The sequence below is a fragment of the Phasianus colchicus genome, chromosome 15 (assembly GCF_987193195.1).
Source record: "Phasianus colchicus chromosome 15, bPhaCol1.hap1.1, whole genome shotgun sequence".
Taxonomy (NCBI): Eukaryota; Metazoa; Chordata; class Aves; order Galliformes; family Phasianidae; genus Phasianus; species Phasianus colchicus.
This window is the reverse complement of record NC_143450.1, coordinates 14,055,433-14,073,454: the sequence shown is the minus strand read 5'-3', so window position 1 is coordinate 14,073,454 and position 18,022 is coordinate 14,055,433. Positions and strand designations below refer to the sequence as shown.

Below are 18,022 nucleotides of genomic sequence, written 5' to 3'. Positions count from 1 at the left end.
AAGCATGGTGTTTGTCAAATTGAATTTATTGAAACATGGCTGCACTAAGCTGCAAAGTCCATTGATCCAGCACTTTGGCTCCAAAGCATTGATGCCTGTAGCTATGTACAGAATTATCCCCCAGCCCTCTTTTACAACTTCACAACCACAGTAGGCAGCTAACATCAGGCTCTGTGGCGTTCTGAACTTCTGCAGTTCTCCCACCCAAACAGGAAGCACCTCCTCCACTAACTGCTTTTGGCTGAGAAACAATTGTCACTTTAACATCCCACAAGGCCACACAGCTTCCGCACTCCTCCAGCCAGTCACAGTAACTCATGGCAGACACAGAGTAGCATGATTATTGACTACAAAGAAGCATTGTCACATCTCAATTTCAGTGGTACAGGTAGAGGCAGAAGTTCAAGAAGAAATGAGTTCCAGTTTTTAAAAGGAAGATTTATTTAACAAGTTTCACTTAGCGCAATACACCTAAAAAGGAAATCACAATACAATGAAAGATTAAATCAAGGCCTCAGAATTGTATACGAACACCAAGACCGAAATCCTAAAGTAGCCGTATTGCGTCTCAACACGTTTCCCCCATTAACTTAAAAAAAAAGCTTTAACGTGCCTTACAGGGTATTAAAAGAAATAAACTAGAACTAACATGCCAAATGTTCACTTGGAATTTCAGACACAGCTCCTATATTGTTTCTTTACAAAAAAGCATGTTCTTTTCAACATGTATTCAAAACAGTGTCAGATGTAATATGGTATAAGAGCAACATTTAACATAATTCAAACAGCTTTAACCTAAATACGCTTACTGCTTAAATACACTCCTACAACAAAACTAACTTGAGAAACGCTCTGAGTTGTTTAACAGTTATCATCTCTGCTCAGCTGGGTTATTACATCCTAGATGAAAGTTCATTCTGTATGTTCAAAAATACTGAACCTGAAAGGTTTAAAATAACAATCCTGATTTCACTTACAGTAAAGCATAAATCACAAGCTCGTATTGCAAAACTGTTAAACTTAGTTTTTTGTTTTTTTGTTTTTTAAAAAAAGATTTGACCAAAAGTCAGCCATTGGTTACATTCCCCAGCCACCACTCATGTTGGACATGTTGGACATCCCGCCCATGCCGTTCACTCCCATGGACGCGCGGTTCCCGCTGCTGTAGTAGCTGCTGTTCATGGCGCCCTGACTGCTTGGGTCTAGGGTAGAAATCAAAGAGCACATTACCAAACACGTGCATGTCAGCTGCAGCCACCAGCTCTCAAGGATCTCACTGTACACACCATCTCCTCTGCCCAATGCTGAGAACTGCTGTGTTAAAGCTCCATATCCAAAGTTGAATCTGTTTGCTCTGTGAGCCAACACTTGCCCTCCCCCCCTTCCAAGAGCCTCAGCATTTCTATTACTCTTCTGTGGAGAGTACCCATTCCCCCACCACCACTTCATTCTGGTGCATTTACACCAAGGAGTCTCCCACACTGGCAGTTAAGAAGTGATCAAGAGAAGTCTGGAGCCTGGCATTCCCTATTCACTTCAGAATAGCGATTTAACAAGCTTCTCCCTGACAACAGATTCCTGCTTTCAGTTTATCTCCCTCTTGTTTTCAATTCACTCTGGGGATCGCAGCCCACTCCATACAGCTGCCCTTCAACACCAACAAGCAGGACCCTCCTGCTGGAGCTGGCTGCAGTCCCACAAAGCCAACAAACAGACAGCCTTACCATATCCACTCATGCTGCTCTGGCCGCCATATCCACCTCCATAACCACCGCTCAGCTGCTGGTTAGCTGGGCCACCATAACTGGATTGGCTTCCTTTCAAGAAAAGGATACAAACATTACAAACCAGCCCGTACCAACAGTCCACATGCTCTGAAAATAGCTCACTCTTTAGCTGAGGTAACCCCCCTTCTAAATAGATAACATAACAAGCTTCAAACAAATAACCGAGTTTGAAAAAATATTCCTATAATCAAGCAGCAACAGAAGCTTCTAAGAAGTATGGCAAGCACTTGATGTTCTCAAGCACACCAAGAGGGTTTACTCTTGCAGCTTCTGTTGCCTAATTTGCATAATCCCACTCCACGTTGTGGGACAGCTCTGTGCTATCTGGTGCACATCATGAGAATGGAGGTGAGTGACTTCACAACCTGCTGTCAGTAACAACACCTGCCTTTGGGGGATGCTAACTCAGCACTTAGAGTTACTTTCATCTACAATACTGACAGTAGACCTCTCCTTAAGCTTACTAACAACTGTTCTTCACCTACTTCTTGTCTACATGTACTCTTACAGAACCCTCCCATAGCTAAAATCTCAGCATTACTTTTCAGACGTTTTGTGATTAAAATACCACAGACACAGCACCATACCCATACAGACACTCAGCTGCCCCCCTCAAAGAAATCCCAAAACCACCCACCATTTTAAGGTGCTCCACTTTAAGGTTTCTAAGAAACCAGAAAAGCAAGGTATAAAGAAGGGTGTATGTGCTTTAGAGCAGAGTATCACTTAAAACTTATCTTACAAATGCACATTTTAGTTTTTGAAACAATGCTGGAGTTCAGTAGAGCCACTCATCCCACCACACACATCTACACCCAGCACCAGTTCATTCAACCTATTGTTAAATGGGAATACTCTGAAGGGTTACGTACCTGCCAACGTGCTAGTGTTCCAATCCTGAACCACCCCTTCAGACTCCTTGACTGTGTGATTAAGATAAAATGCTGTATTTCAGAATAAGCAGAAGCTGAGCAAGATTAGCCAGCTTTATTAGTATCATTAAACATTAAGCTCTTATTTAACAAGGACAGTCATACTGTTCACACATACCCATTGCTCCCATCATCTGACTGCCATAGGCACCACCAGTTCCTCCTGCTGTTGAGTTCAAGAAGAGTTCTACATATCTGTGTTCTGAAAGAAAAGTGAGAGCACTTCACACCAAATTCACAGTCGCACTGCAAGAAAGGCTGCAACAGAATGCTTGGCATCCCACTTCAGTAGATACAGCACAGAACTTTTCCCAAAGCTGTGTATTCGCAGCAGTTACACTTACGCATGTTTGCTTTGTCTTTGGACATAGCAGCCACCGCATCCTCGTGAGTAGCAAATTCGACATCTGCCTCTCCAGTCACTCTGCCATCTGGTCCGATTTCAATGTGTACTCTTACGGGGTTCAGAGGTGAGAAGAACTATATACAAAACACAAAGAGATTAAAATGCACCAATATAGCAGTTTGGTTTTACAGCAAGTCGTTCTCTGTCAGGAACACTTGCTGAGCAGCAGCACAGTTACCACTTGCACCAACAACTGCAGCACCCTCAGGATTTAAGAGAACAGCAGGTCTGAACTCACGTTATAGATGTCGTTCTCCGTCGCTCTGTAGGGCAGACCTCTCATGTGGACACAGTGGCCAGTCGTGCTCTGGAAGGTGGACGTCCCGTCGCCGTATCTGTGGTCCGACATTCCTGCAGAGAAGAGAGTCCATTCTAGGTCTTTCAGATGTATTTAAGTTTCTGTTCTATATGTATTGAAGGTTAGTTACAATTCCTATTAGAGATAGCTTACCTCTCCCAAATCTATCAGAACCAAAACCATAGCCATCGTTATACCCATTGTAGTCATCATAACCTCCATAACCTGTAAGTAGATAGGACAACATGATCATTTCAACTGCAGGAATGTCCAATGCACACAAACACGCCGCACACAACGGTACTAGGAAGTGCTATTTCTTCTAGAGGAAATAAAGCCAGACCCATATACAAACCAGACCTTCAGCTCCAGGCGTTGCTGCCTCCCGGACGAGCAGCTCGCTCTGGGCTTCACATACTCACCTCCTCCATAAGCACCGCGCCTCATCCTCTCCAAGCCACTTCCTCTACCAAGACTGTTATATCCGCGGGTAAGACCAGGCCTGTCGTAGGGACCTGGCCTCTGCATCGCCATCAGCTTGCGTGGAGGGTCGTAGTGAGTGCGCACCTCTGCTCGGCTGCTCTTGAAGATCTCAATGTACCTAAAAATTGTTGCCACAGGAAGTAGTCAGTCTCTAATTCCTTCCACAGAAGACCTTACAATTTCACAATAAAGCAAGACATTCAGTCAGAGCCTTGAAACTGGCAGCATATTTTAAGCCAGGTTTCTTTACATTATACAGGCAATGACATACTACTAAAAATAAAAAACCCTATGTTACTTTTAAATCAGTATATTTTCAAGAAATTACAATTACTGAAGGGTTTATGTGCTCCTCATACCTCACAGTATCCCACCCTTAAGGGTGGGGGAGCGAGACTGAATCCCCACCCCCTCCCCCAGATTTAAAGTGTTAGTCAAGAAAATATAGGAGGGACCGACGTCCACTCAACTCAGCACTGTTTTGCTCATGTGGCAATACAAGTAGAGGGTTAAAAACCTGATCTCCACCACGATTTTAACCCTTCAGGATGCTACAAAAAGCTCTGCATGTGCTAATGAACCCAGCCTATGCTTCAGTGATTCAGCGTAGGCAAGAAGTGCATGCTTCAATGAAACATAGTCACAAGTAAAATAGAATAAAAACCCTTTGTGACAATTTCTTGAAAGCTATGCTTATCACATGGAAGATTAATACAGTAAGAAAATTCGTTACATTTCAATTTATAAAACAAGTTTAGAAATTATCACATTTTCTTATGGTAATAAGAGTACTGTGCATGACTTTAGAGCTAGAGATATAATTGGTGCTATTTGAGAAGTTAAAGCCATAGTCTCTCAACTTTGCCACTTTCAAGCTATTGGTTTTGCACTCCTCCAGAATGACCACGTTCTCAAAGCACGCAAGCTGAGCCCAATTTTATGTTTTCAGTCAATGCAGACAGCCTGTGCCATGCTGCACATAAGTTAGTACCTTTAACTGATGACCAAGTTAGAGACCAAAATCTGGATTTGTTTGGACATGAACCATTTTCAGAAGAGAGAATATGGATTTAATTGGTTACCATAAGAAAAGCGACATATCCAACCAACCATCCATCCCCACCTGTGCCCTATTCTTTCCTTGTGTTTCTTTAGAGCCTTTTCAGCTATTTCCTGTGAAGCAAACTGCACGAAGGCCTCCCCCGTACTCCTCCCCTGGAAGTCCACCGGCAATGTTATCCCATTTGGCACGATTTCCAACCCTTCAACCCAAGGACAAATAACCCCAGTAGGGGGCAATATTAACATCACAAGCCCAGTCATGAGTTTTCTTATAGCTTTAAATACACCAGAAGTTCAGTATTTGTAAATGAATGGTATGTTGATTCTAGAACACTAGAGGAAAAAGCATGTAAACAGAAGAAATTTATCATCACATACCATTCTGTTTATGTTCTTAATCCACCCTGCAGAGCACTGACAAGTTCTGAGTGTCAAAAATAACTCCTCAGAAAAGGCATCTAAGGCAGGGTGCATTAAGAAGGTTACACTGTAAAAATCTTTTCAACTCTGTGAAAGTATTTGATTTTAAGATGAACTTTTCAATGTAACAGATTCAAACACATCAAGGTAAACAACTTCACACAACAACTATTTTTACTAGAAGTCAGTCAAGTAAAATAATCACACAAATGTTAAGTTTCAGTGCTTAATTAAGAGAAATCATGAATTTCAAAAGTATTAGATAATGAACACAAGAGGCACACTTCATATACTAAGCACATTTAACAGTCTTTAAAGATTAAATAATTTAACCATAGCTAAGTCAAGTTAAAATGTACACACTTTGGAACTGCTCAACTGCAAAATGCATTGCTAATTCAGAATACAGTAAAGCCTTCCGAACTCATCGGACTATTTTGAATACTTTAAAAGAAAGACAATAGGTTGAGTCATCTAAAGGCTGCTAGTAACAGTCTAGCCACGGGTAACATTTACAGTTAGATAGAAGATAGTTACTACTCCAAAAATTCTGACACGTTTGATCATTAACAGGAGAACAGATTTCATTCTTAGCATTTATAATGGCATCCCATTGCTAAGAAAATAAGAATATATACACAACAGCTGCAAGAAACTGAAAATTAAAGTCAAGACATCCTCTCTTCATCAGAAACGACTAAGCTATTCAACACCAAGGGGAAGGGGGATGGGCACGGGAAAACCTGTACTCCAGCACAGTTCGGCTGGATGGCTTTGCTGTTTGTTGTTGTTTGTTTTTACCTGGGGTATTTTTCAGTAGTAAATCCATGTTTTTTAATAAATCAGTGGCACAATGCATTGCCCTCCTACATCCTTCACAGAAGAAGCCAGAACTAGCCACATGAACTAGCTAAGGCTGAGAGGAAATCTCTTTCCACTTGAATCACTCTTTTGTGGTTCAGAAAGCAAAATGTTTCCTGCTATCCTTTCTTTGGAACAGTCTGCACCACACCTATGAATCAGGACAGCTTTTGCAAGATTCCTGAGTTATTTAGTAAAATAAATACTTAAGAAATTATCTTGTGAGTCCAGATAATTAATTGACAACTGCTTATTTGTTCTTAATACAGATCAGCATGTTGCTGGAGGTATTACTGGGCAGCCAGGAGTGCATTTTTATTTTGGGGGTCGTTTCTTTTTTGGTTGCTGGTTTTGTTAGTTGTTGTTGTTGTTTTTTCTCCTTTTAGCATTAACCATTACTGCTACAGCTAGTACTTTTACCCGACATACCTGAAAAAAACTGTACAATTTCTTCTTTACTACAGCCAAATGGGAGTCCTCTAAGACGTACAAAACCATCATTAGCCGTATCAGGGCTGTTGGGACCAGTATGCTTCAGAACCCAATCCATTTCAACGTTGTTTGACTTGAAAACTGTAAAAGGCACTTAGAATTAATGCATTGAGGAACGCTCAGCTCTTTTTAAAGCCATTTGCCTTGAAACTAGTCAACTTATGATACAACAGAAGTCCATTTGTCCTTTCACATGCACTTTAGAGACAGAACAGATCACCAAAACCCACCAAATACAAATACATCTAGTCAGTTACTAGACCAAATCAAACCTTCAACGTATCTGTGTCCCATTGTTTCTCTGTCTTTTTTCAGTGCCAATTTCACATCCTCTTCTGATTCAAGTTCAGCAAATGCTTCTCCACTTGGTCTGCCCTCCCTTGTGTAGATGAAACGAATACCCAAAGCTCCATTCAGAATTTTGCAGTCTGAAAAACAGAAACAAGAAGCTCCATTAATTTAGTTGTTAGAGGAATGTGGCAGCTTTAAAAGCTTCAGATATTCTAAAAGGAAACAAGTAACTGAAATTGTGTAAGACAAAGCTAGCAGTGTTCTTGTTGAAGTATGCTTTTTTTTTTTTTAATTGAGGGTCTAGCTAAAATCAACTTATTTTTCTGCTATAGACTATAAAGATTAACATTATGGATCAATGCAAGCTAACCTTTTTTTTTTTTTTTTTTTTTTTTTTTTTTTTTTTTTTAGAAAAATGTTTCGCTGTCTCAAGTGAAGTTAAATACACCTTTGATCACAGCTGACAGACTTTCTAGTCAGCACAGATTGAGATAAGTACTAACAATCAAGTGGAGCATAATGAACAAAGTCAGGACCAGATCTAATGCATCAAATTCCTGAAATAGTTAGCCAGTTACAACAGTATCAAACACTACTTTAATTAAGCTTGCAATAAGGAATTTTCATTCAAGCAGAAGATTCTCTGCCCTGGTGGCTCAAAAAGAGCTGTAGGTGTTCCAGCAACTCCGTTAGCTACATTTGCTCAGTTCCTGCTTGACAAGCATGGCTTTCTACACTGCATCCTAGCTGGGGCTCTCGCTTCATAAATTTTGCTGGCTACTGAAGTACCCCGAAATTCCTTCACCCACCAGCTGCAGCATGCCTGGAGAAACTCCAATGAATGCCAGACCCCTAAAGCCTGATTCCCTCAGTTCTGCTTACCAGAGAAAAATCTCTGCACCTCCTCGGTGGAGCAGGACCAGGGCAGCCCCCTCACTTTCACCACGTATCCCTCGCTGCTCTCCGTGTTCAGCATCACATTGGAGGTCAGGTTTGGCTCCGCCTCGGTCTCGGTGGTGGCTGCACAAGACCAAAGCAGTCCTTCTGAGCTGCCGCAAAGTGTGGTCACCACCCGCACCCCTCAGAGCGCCCGGCGGACCCCCGGCCCGGCCCAGCCCTCCCCCCTGAGCCTCCTCTACCTCGGACCGCTGCCCGCCTCACACACACAGAGCCACTCCCGCCCGGCGCAGCCGCCCCCCCTGCCCGCGCCCAGCCCCCATCCCCGCACGCACACATGGTGGGGCTCCGCGGTGGTTCTAGGGCTCCGAGCCTGATCCGCTGTCCGGAGAGCGCCTAGTCCCAGTCAGGCGGCAGCAAGCGGGCGAGCCTGTGGCGAGAGCGCGCTAGGAAATGGCGGCGGGTACTCCCGCTTCCGCTGGGCCGGGCCTTCCGCCGCACAAAGAACCCCGACCCCACGCACCGCCCTGGGGGGCCCGACGACCGGCAGCCCCCGCCGACGCTCACCGCGCTCTTTCCCGGCGCGGGGCCCGGAACTCGGCGGGAGCGCGACGTGCGGTCACCAGAGCGGGCCGCGCCGCTCGCCGCAACCTCGGCGTGGCTGGGGCGGCGCGCACGCGCCCCGCGCCGCCAATCGGGGAGCCTCTCAGCGCCCCCCCCCGCCTGCGCATGCTCTATAGCGCCGCCACGCTCGGCCGCCCCGGGACACAAACCCCTACGCAGACGATCCCCGCGCCGCTCCCGCCAAGTTGCGCATGCGTCCTCGCTAATCTACGCTCCCCCTCCCGCCTCCCTTCACCCCCTCCCCCACGGTTCGTGCGCATGCGTCGCCTGCCTACTGCGCTGAACAAAGCCAAGGCGCTCACTCCCGCGCAGAGCGCGGGCCGGGCCCGCGCGCATGCGCCTCTGAGCGCGGCTCTCCACACTGCGCATGCCCCGCGGGCCGCTTCCCCCCTCGGCCTCCCGCCGGGCCGCACCGCCGCCACCCGACCCGCTCCGACACGGCGCGTGGAGAGCTCTGAGCGAGCGGAGCTGTGCGGGAACCGGCACTTACCAGCTTCAAATGCTGACGCTACACCACGTGAAACAATCTGCTCGCTTCGGTCACTGAAGCCTGGTGTGTTTGTAGGAGATGGGGAAAGAAGAGACATGGGTCACAATTATCATAACGTAAAGGAAAATATTCATCCCTCCCATCTCCTCCAAACACACTGGCCCTAGCTAGTTTCACCCTGCACCTCGCTGTTAGAGACAACAGAGTTACGGCGCTAACTGCAGCCCCTCACACGGCGCGGGGCGCCGCGTCCAACCGAGCGCCACAGAACCCAGCCCGGTAACCGCGCGGGGAGGAGGGGACGCACGCCCGGCACGGAGCCGCCAGCACGGGGAGCCCACTGAGGCCGATGCAAATCAGAGCGGGAAATGAAGGGGAGGGGCGGGCGGCGCAGAGCCCGCCCAGCTCGGCGGGAGCCTTAAAGCGGGCCGCAGCCGCAGCGCCGCGCTCCCGCCATGTCCGCTCCCGCCAAAAGGCGCTGCCGCGGCCCCGAGCTGGACTCCAGCTTCCAGAAGCGCCTCAGGAAGATCTCCATCGAGGGCAACATCGGTGAGCGGGGCGGGCGGAGGACGTTCGGGTGGGAGCGGCTTTTCCCCATCCCTAGGGGGGAGGAACGGCGGCGAGGAGGAAGGGGTGAGGGCACAGTCGGACCGCGCCGGAGGAGCCGTGCCGCGAAGCTCCGGGCCCGACGGGCGAGCGGTGGAGGCACGGCGTTGCACCGTCCGCAGCCGCCGGCCACCCGGGACGGATACATCCATCCTTGTTATGTACCTCAGCGGTGCCGCCGGGCGCTATAACAACACAGCTCCTCCTGGCGCAGCCGCATCCACCTGGAAGCGGCCGCGAGCCCCCGCCCGTTACCCCGCTCGGGAGTTCGCGCCCGCAAGCGGCGCTGCAGACCGGCGCTCGGCCGCCGCCAGCTGAACGTTCACATCGCGCATGCGCGCGGCCTCCTCTCTCCCCGCTCTCCGGCCCGGCGCCGCGCACGCGCAGCAGCCCCGCTCTCCCCCGCCAGCCCGCCAACAATGCGGCACTGCCTGCTCCTAAAATGGCGGCGCGGGCGGCCCCACGAGGGCCCCGCTACCTCCTTATCGCCCGGACCCAGCCCCGCTGCTGCAGATTAGCGCCGTTTTCCCAGAATGTACTCGAGCCTCGCCCGGCCCTGCTCCGAGCAGCTCCCGAGATGCGATGGCAGGGCCGTGCACGCGCAGCTCTGCACGCCCAGCACTGCACAAATGCAGCCTGCAGTCTCTTAAGAAACTCACAGCTGCCACGATCCTGTCCGCCACAACAGCCCGCTTCACACTCACGCTCTGAATTTTACGAATCTTCTGCAGCAGCTGGAAAGTCTACACTTGTCAGGCTGCTGGAGAAGCACAGCGATGAGTGGGAGGTGATCCCCGAGCCCATCGCCAAGTGGTGCAACATCCAGACCAGTGAGGATGAGTGCGAGGTGGGTGTGCTGCGCCGGGGGGGGCCAAGGAAAGGTGGGCATGGGAGGAAAGCTGAAGTCATTGGCCAAGGAAATCGTGCCAAAGTTCACCTATACTTAATTTCTAGAGATGCTGTTTCCTACCAAGACCAGTCATCCCCACTGTGCTTTTCTTAGACATTAAGGAAGGGATAAAACCCTATGAAACCCTATGAAAGTTCTCTCTCTTCTCCCCTAGGAACTTTCAACTTCTCAGAAGAGTGGAGGAAACCTACTTCAAATGCTGTATGATAAACCTACAAGATGGGCTTATACTTTTCAGACTTATGCCTGCTTGAGCAGAGTAAGGGCACAACTGAAACCCATCTCAGCCAAGCTGCATGAAGCAGAACATCCAGTGCAATTTTTTGAGAGATCTGTGTACAGTGACAGGTAATGAACCAATGCAACAAGAGCTCAGAGTAACAGCTTCAACACTGAGCTGGCTAACATCTCCAACACTTACACTAATCTGTAAGAAGCAGTATTAACCAACAAGCATGAGTTCAACGATGTAGGGAGCACTGTGGATGTAGGACTATGTCACTGATGCTCTTGCTACTGATTCTGATGGAAAGTACTTATGAAGTTCACTTACATTATTCCCACCATGACACCAGTTTCTTTCATTGCAGGTATGTGTTTGCTTCTAACCTGTTTGAATCTGGAAACATCAATGAAACAGAGTGGACTATCTATCAGGACTGGCACACATGGCTTTTAAATCAGTTTCAATCTGAAATAGAACTGGATGGCATGATCTACCTAAGGACCACACCTCAGGTATACTGAAGTATTCATGACATACTGCAGTGACTTCACACTAACACACTGAACTAGCATTTTCTCCTCCAAAAGTAATGAGAAGCCTACAGTAAACTCACATTTGCATTAGAGACCAAATTAAACATATCATCCTTTCTGAGCTGCTATTCTGATGCCTACAAATGCTGTTTTTGCTATTATCTCCTAGTCACTAAGCATCCAAAGCTCATTTTAAAGCTGTACTTCAACAACAGCGTATGGGAAGGAAAGAATCTTTCAGTAAGAACTGTTTACTTTTGACTCATCCAAGCATTCAAATACTCACTGATGTCTAATGCTTTTGAAACCTCATAGTTTTTCATGTTACACATTAATGGTTCTGATTTGACTGCTTTAATACACTGTTAACATCCAGGCTTGCAATTTTTCAGAAATGCATGGAAAGACTACAGAAGAGGGGAAGAAAAGAGGAGGAAGGAATTGACCTCGAGTATTTGGAAAACCTCCACTATAAACATGAGACGTGGCTTTGTGAAAGAAGTATGAGGTACGAACCTGTGGGCAAAATTGCTTAAATAAGCTGTTGCCATGAGGAACCAGACAACCAGCTAATTCTCATTTCAACTTATAAACAAGGCTTTTTTCCTACCTTCTGATAAAGTTGGTTAGGGGTAAAAACTACGATCTAACTCTGGTTTCACTCAGGCATAGTTCGAATGACTCACTTAAGCATTAGCTTCAACTGAAAAGCTATGCAGTTATAATTTTTCTCCAGTAATTCCTTAAGTTTAGAACTGGAAGTACATAGAAATATGGCAGTTGGAATTGGACTCAGTGGCTAATTCCTTACTAAGCAACTGCCAGTGTAAGGGAAGGTAAAGTCCTGATTACCTTTAAACTAGGGTGACTGCATCTCAGCAAGGTTTAAATATTAATCCTAGCTTCAAAATAAGCAATTATCAGAAACGCTTCTGGCAGTCCCTTGTATGAAGGAAACATGCCAGTGACTAAGCTATCTCTGCATGTCTTTTTTCCCCCTAGACTCTTACTGAGTCATACTTATTAGCTTCCCTACATAGGAATTAGCTGAACATGAATGCTAACTTCAGGTTTTCCCTGTAAGAACCTGAAATAATCTACTGAATGTAAAGCAAGAGGTCAAACATTTATTACTGACTGCAGCAGTAATAAATGACATCAGCATATTAAGTTCACTGCAACAACAAAAAGATCATAAAAGAGTTCAGGATATTCCTGGTAGGCAAGCATGACTTTTCAGCTGAAATAAACAAAACTACTTCCAGATGGTGTACTAACAGATTCAAAACAATTCCAAGAAAAGTACGTTAGGCTGAACAGACATCTGCTTCTAAGTCCAGAATTCATGTAGGATGACCCAAGAGTTCAGGAGACAAGAATGTATTGCAGTGTTGTGGAATTGTAACATTTACATTGTGTACTCATTCCAAACACATGAGCAAACGTTTCCTGTATTTTTAATACAAGTTAGAATGCTGTTCAGCACCCTTTACTGCATTTTGGAGATTGTTTTCAAGCATGGACGGTTCTCTTAAATCACTAATTTTCTAAGTGACATCTAGCTGCACAGCCACTGCTCTCAGGCTGCAGCTGAAACTGTCTTGCTTGCCTCCTAGCAATTTTAAACACCAGCCTTAGAACCTGTTAGAGGTTATTCCCACCAAAGGGAGCTTTAAAACTTCATCTTGGTAAATGGATTAGCAGCTAACTGCAAAGGTGGTGGGGCACACACAGGGCAAGAGGTACTTCAGAAGAAAACATTTGTTCCCTCTTGTAAAAATCAGATTCCTGATAGTTGACTCCACAGCAAAAAAGAATGAGGTAGAGAGGCATAACGAATGTTTTTCCTCTTCCTACCAAGAGTCAGTGAAGGGACAAACCTGTGAAACATACATTACAGTGATGCAGTGCTGATGAGTGATTAAGGACAGACTTGAACTTATACCAAAGTCATCAGCATCAACATCCCAAATGTATGTGATAATCCGAGATGTCTTGGAAAGCAATTAGAACAATGTGAGTAAAACTTTGTTAAATTACTTTATATAATGTTCATCTTTTAACAGAGTTGATTTTGAGAACCTTAAAGAGATTCCCATTCTTGTTTTGGATGTTAATGAAGATTTTAAAAATGATAAAATTAAACAGGAGTACCTGATTGATGAGGTAAGTATTACATGTTTTCTCCTGCAGTAAAAATTGCGAGTTATCAAATTTTTATGATTTTAATGCATTACTTTAAAAATTCAAAATACAACAATTATGTAGTAGTAATCTGGGGCTTCTACAATTGGCCTCTTCATCACATGGATGAGGAAGAGGCATTTCATTTTCCTCCACAAAACCATTTAATCCCTTACTTGAAGCAGTTCCAGGGAAAAACTACTATTTTTTTTAAAGAGGGGCAGATATGGAGGCCAGTCAGACTGACTGCCCCCTGTCAAGTCTGCACTGCCACACCATTCATTAAATAGCTTACACAGTGGTACTGTGCAATTCATGCCATCCATGATGCCTTCAGAAAACTCCAAGTCAGATTAGAACTACTTGTGCTCCTTCAAACACTAATATCAAGGCTGGCCATGGCCATGGACAGCACAACATATCTGACAAACATAAAGAAAGATGTATGCAGCTCTATGTGCACGATGTGACACTTTAAGTAGAAAAAGAGAAATCCAACAGCCACCAGAAGGAACACCGAGTTCACAAAACAAAATGGTGTTTGCTTTCTGTGGAAAGACAAGATCAGGGAATAAATGCTCCAAAGCAGTCTGCTGTAGCTAACTACTGTGCACCCAGTCCACAGCAAAAGATATCCTAGGAACTATTTTTCTGTCTCATTCTGGTCATCAGTGACGAAGAATGATGTTTAAATCTAAAATCTATACTTGGGCGCATAATGTTCTGTCAACATAACATGGTGGTGTTTGCTATGAATTTGCATCTTCCAATGTGAAAAACACAGCAGAGCTTTGGCTCAATTTTCAGACAACCCCCTTCTTCCTAAGGAAGAGCTACTTAGTGAAGGCATATCTATTTTTCTTTAATGAAACAATATACTGTAAAGCTACCTTCCCTATCTTTCTAATGAATTATTTAAGTTACTCAAGTCTGCCTAGTACTAATTATAGTAAAAGGCATTTCAGATCATGAATTATATGTAGATGAATTATATGTAGAGGCAAAACAGCACTGGAGACCAGTGTACAGTAGGAGTACAGTAACAACTCCTTTGTTCCTTCAGAAAAGGGGAAATTTCTGGTGTTCTGCCATTTCTTTTTAAAACATGTTAAACTTACGCTTTTGTTTCCACAGATCAAATCTTTCCTGATTTCTTAAGAAGAATTAAGACCAACATAAATGCTTGGAACTCAAGAATTAAACCAAACAACCACGTGGTCTTCAAAATTCTAGCTAAACTAAATGTACTGTCAGTATAACTTATAAGCCTCAGAAAAGTAGTTTTGTTTGTTTGAACTGCGGTTTTCTAGATAGACTTTACTGGCTATTTTAAAGAAAAATACAGAGTGCCTTGATAATGTATTTCATTTGTGTATATTCTCTACTCTTTAATAAAGATTTTTAAAATAACACGGGCTGGTAACTGGCTCCAAGCACAGAGAAGTTAAGCGGTTATCAGCAACTGACAACCGGTAAATATAGATACCAGGCGCCGGGGCAGGGTTGTTTTGCAATAATTGGCATAGTTCACCATTTTAAGATCAGACTGTTATGGCGTCCAGAGCCTTTCCTTTCAACTTCTGCTTCATTAAATGGCTGTTTTCAAGGGATTTACACTACTTAAGGTCAGGCATTACTGCAGTCAGAAGGATTACACCTGGAACAAACTCTCATTTAAGGTTGCCTTGTTTACGACCTCCCTTATCACCGGAATCCCCCTTCCCCCACTCCTCCCCCCTTCCCACAAGGCCGGCAGGGAGCGGGGGGAGCCGTCGGCAGGACAACAAACGCGCAGCAGCCCGCCCGCGGCACTGTTCTCTCCCCCCCCCCCCCCCCTCAAACCTTTCTCCCCGTTCCAAAGCCGCCCAGCTCAACCCGTAACCCCCACCCGGAGCTCAACGACCGCCACGACGCACGCGGTGCGGGGGGGTGGGGGGGAGAAGGGAAGAGGAAGCAGGAAGGTGGGAGCGGCACACGCGGCCGCGCCGGGCCCTCAGCGCCGTACGTGCCCCGCCGCCCGCAGGCGCCAACGCGAGGGGGGGCCGCGCGGCGCCGGGGCCCCGGATCGCCCCTCCCCCACACGCCGCCCCACCCCCACCGGCTTTTCCTCACGCGACGCCGCTCCCGGCCGCCGCCCACCGCCGCGCGGCCTTACCCAAGCCGGGGATCTCGCCCTCGGTCTCCTCGGTGTGACAGGGGTCCATCTCGGCCGCGCCTTTCCGGACAGGGCCCGGGAGAAGACAAAAGCTCGACGGGGCGCTCGAGCGCTGCACAGACGGAGACAAAAGCTCAGCGAACGCCGAAAAGAGGCTTCGGCGAAGGCGGATCGCGACTCTCCGACCTCTTTTTCCCTCTTCCCGCGGGGATGAGGCGCGATGAAACCGCCGGCCTTGCCGAGGCCCGACCCGCCTGCTCGCTCCTGCGCAGCGCCGCTCCGCTCCTATAAATAGCCGCCGGCCGCGCCGCGCTGCGCGCTGACGTCACGCGCCGCCCGCCCCCACCCCGTCGCCGGCCGCCAGCCAATGGCAGCGCGATGGATTAAAACCGACCAATCACGTCCCGCCGCTCGCCGCAGGGGGGGAAGAAGATGGAGGGGAGAGGGGGAGAGGCGCGGGGCGCTCTCTTAATGGCCCCTTGGCGGTCGGGGGCTGCGGCCGCTCGCGCAGCCCGGTCCCGCGCTTTGCCTTACAGATCCGGGCAGTCGGGGTGCGCTCAGCCCCGCGCACCCGTTCCGCCGCCGCTGTCCACCCGCAGATCTAAGATGGCGGCCGCTTTGTCCCCGCCGCCCGCCTCGCACCAACCAAACCCCGCCCCGCGCCCTCACTCACGGCGCTCTGCGACCGCGCAGCTCCGGGCGCCGAGCGGGGAGCGGCGGCTCGGCGCACTGCGGCCGTCAGCGGGCCCGGCCCCGCCCCCGCCTCCCGCGCGAAGGAGCCGGGCGGGCAGCGCCGCCGCTCTCCTCCTCAGCGCCGCTCCCGGCCGCAGCGGGCGGCGCTCGGGGGCTGCGGGCGCCGTGAGGCGGGGGCCGCCCTGAGGGCAGGGCAGAGGCGGGAAGGGCCGCGAGGAGCCCTCGGCGGGCCGGCGCTGCGCCGTCACGGACCGTTTGCTCCGCGGCCCCTGGGCGGCACGCCTAGCCCGACCTGCTGCTTCTGTGGGGCGCTGCTGCAGAGAGCTCCTAGCGAAAGTATCGTTAGAGAGAGCTAGGAGGCTTCGAGTAGCTGCGAAGCACCGGAGGGATGGGGCTGCTAAGGGCTGACCTCGGGACTGCGCGGGTGCGGCGTCTCCTCACGGCTTTCCTGACCGAGCGGCCGGCGTACAGTGAGCCGCTGCGCCAATCCCTGCCGAAACGTTCTCGTTTCTGACAGCCGTTTTTGTCCTGCTTCAGCTAATATTTATAAACGTAGGCTGAGGCTCATTTACGAAGTGCCATTTTATTGTTCTGGCCTTTTTAGTCTCCATTACAGCGTCTGATTGATGGCTCTGCTGTACGCAGCGCGAGCCGCAGCAGTGCGCGGCTTTGCAGAGGGCTGCGCTGTCTGGTTTCTTGCACTCCGCTTTTCAGTGATAAATAAAGTCAGGTCTATCGAATGCCCCCTCGATCACATGCGTGTTGAAGTCTGCTTTCTGACTTTTCTCTTTAGAGGTCACTTAGGAAATGGAAATCTTCCTGTGTTTACACTGGGAAGCAGTTCTGCTACACGCATACTCTCCCAGTGTTACAATAAAGGTCAAACGACTTCTTTGTAAATATGTAACTGCTATTAAGCGCAGGCAAAACACCTGCCTGGGCTGACACATCCAACAAGGCGCTGTGTGCAGCCACTACTGGGAGGAAGAATGTGACAGTGAGCAGCAGAGAGGCACACATGCAGAGAGGCAAGCAAAGATCGGAATAGTTATCAGAAGAGTTATAATTAACCAACGTGTACGTGGTGTTTGAAAACTGAAAGCAATTACCAACTGAAGGCATTGTTAACTGCAGCAGCCCTTTTCTTGTGCTGCCGTATCTGAGAAGTGCTTTTGAAAGTAAGGGGAGTCTCACGGTAGATGAGCACCTGCAAAGCATGAGATAGGGGACAAAAATCTCACTAGAAAATTTTGATGTAGGATTTTACTACATTTCTTGATGCGATGAATGTGCAGACTTCTGGGTCTTGCTTCCACGACCTCTTGGAGGACTCATCATCTGTTTACCTGTTGTTGGTTGTGTTTTGTTGCTGTGTTCTTTTGTTTGTTTGTTGCAGTCTGACACCTACACCTCCAACAGGCATGGTTGAGCTGTTGCATGTCTGTCAGTATGTCTTTCAGCAACTCAAGTTGCAGCTTCAGGTAATTGTTTTCCTCTAAAAGGGCTTTGTTCAGCTTCAGAATCTCACTGGCCCATCCCTGCAAAAGGCATACCTGCAGGCTGATGGAGACAGGAGCTGTTCTCGTTTTCCCACTTTCATTAACAGAAGATAAATAAAGCTGTGTTCAAGTCTGCACAGGGAGATCAGCATGCTGAGTTTTGTAGTCCATCT

At 47.7% G+C, this 18,022-nt stretch overlaps 2 protein-coding genes across 17 annotated transcripts; one reads left to right on the top strand and one right to left on the bottom strand.

Annotated features, from left to right (window-relative positions):
• Positions 1 to 417: 417 nt before the first annotated feature.
• HNRNPH1 (heterogeneous nuclear ribonucleoprotein H1) lies at positions 418 to 16,322 on the bottom strand. 15 transcript variants are annotated; one of them, XM_031598329.2, is made up of 15 exons: positions 16,192 to 16,322; positions 15,658 to 15,769; positions 9,044 to 9,103; positions 7,915 to 8,052; positions 7,014 to 7,169; positions 6,679 to 6,822; positions 5,030 to 5,168; positions 3,846 to 4,024; positions 3,577 to 3,648; positions 3,364 to 3,503; positions 3,064 to 3,199; positions 2,838 to 2,921; positions 2,660 to 2,731; positions 1,725 to 1,817; positions 418 to 1,202 (listed from the first exon to the last, which is right to left on the bottom strand). In XM_031598329.2, exons 2-15 carry the CDS (start codon positions 15,704 to 15,706, stop codon positions 1,078 to 1,080), a joined length of 1,587 nt encoding a protein of 528 aa, XP_031454189.1. In that variant the 5' UTR covers positions 15,707 to 15,769; positions 16,192 to 16,322; the 3' UTR covers positions 418 to 1,077. The 15 variants fall into 15 exon arrangements, with proteins under 15 accessions (XP_031454189.1, XP_031454179.1, XP_090007279.1 ...); XM_031598319.2 differs by lacking the exon at positions 16,192 to 16,322 and adding an exon at positions 15,844 to 15,981; XM_090151153.1 differs by lacking the exon at positions 9,044 to 9,103.
• Positions 9,446 to 15,023, top strand: LOC116232174 (deoxycytidine kinase 2). Of its 2 annotated transcripts, XM_031598331.2 has the most exons (7): positions 9,446 to 9,592; positions 10,381 to 10,496; positions 10,714 to 10,907; positions 11,150 to 11,297; positions 11,711 to 11,826; positions 13,385 to 13,484; positions 14,637 to 15,023. In XM_031598331.2, exons 1-7 carry the CDS (start codon positions 9,499 to 9,501, stop codon positions 14,658 to 14,660), a joined length of 792 nt encoding a protein of 263 aa, XP_031454191.1. In that variant the 5' UTR covers positions 9,446 to 9,498; the 3' UTR covers positions 14,661 to 15,023. The 2 variants fall into 2 exon arrangements, with proteins under 2 accessions (XP_031454191.1, XP_031454190.2); XM_031598330.2 differs by lacking the exon at positions 9,446 to 9,592 and having other exon boundaries at positions 9,981 to 10,496.
• Positions 16,323 to 18,022: the final 1,700 nt, after the last annotated feature.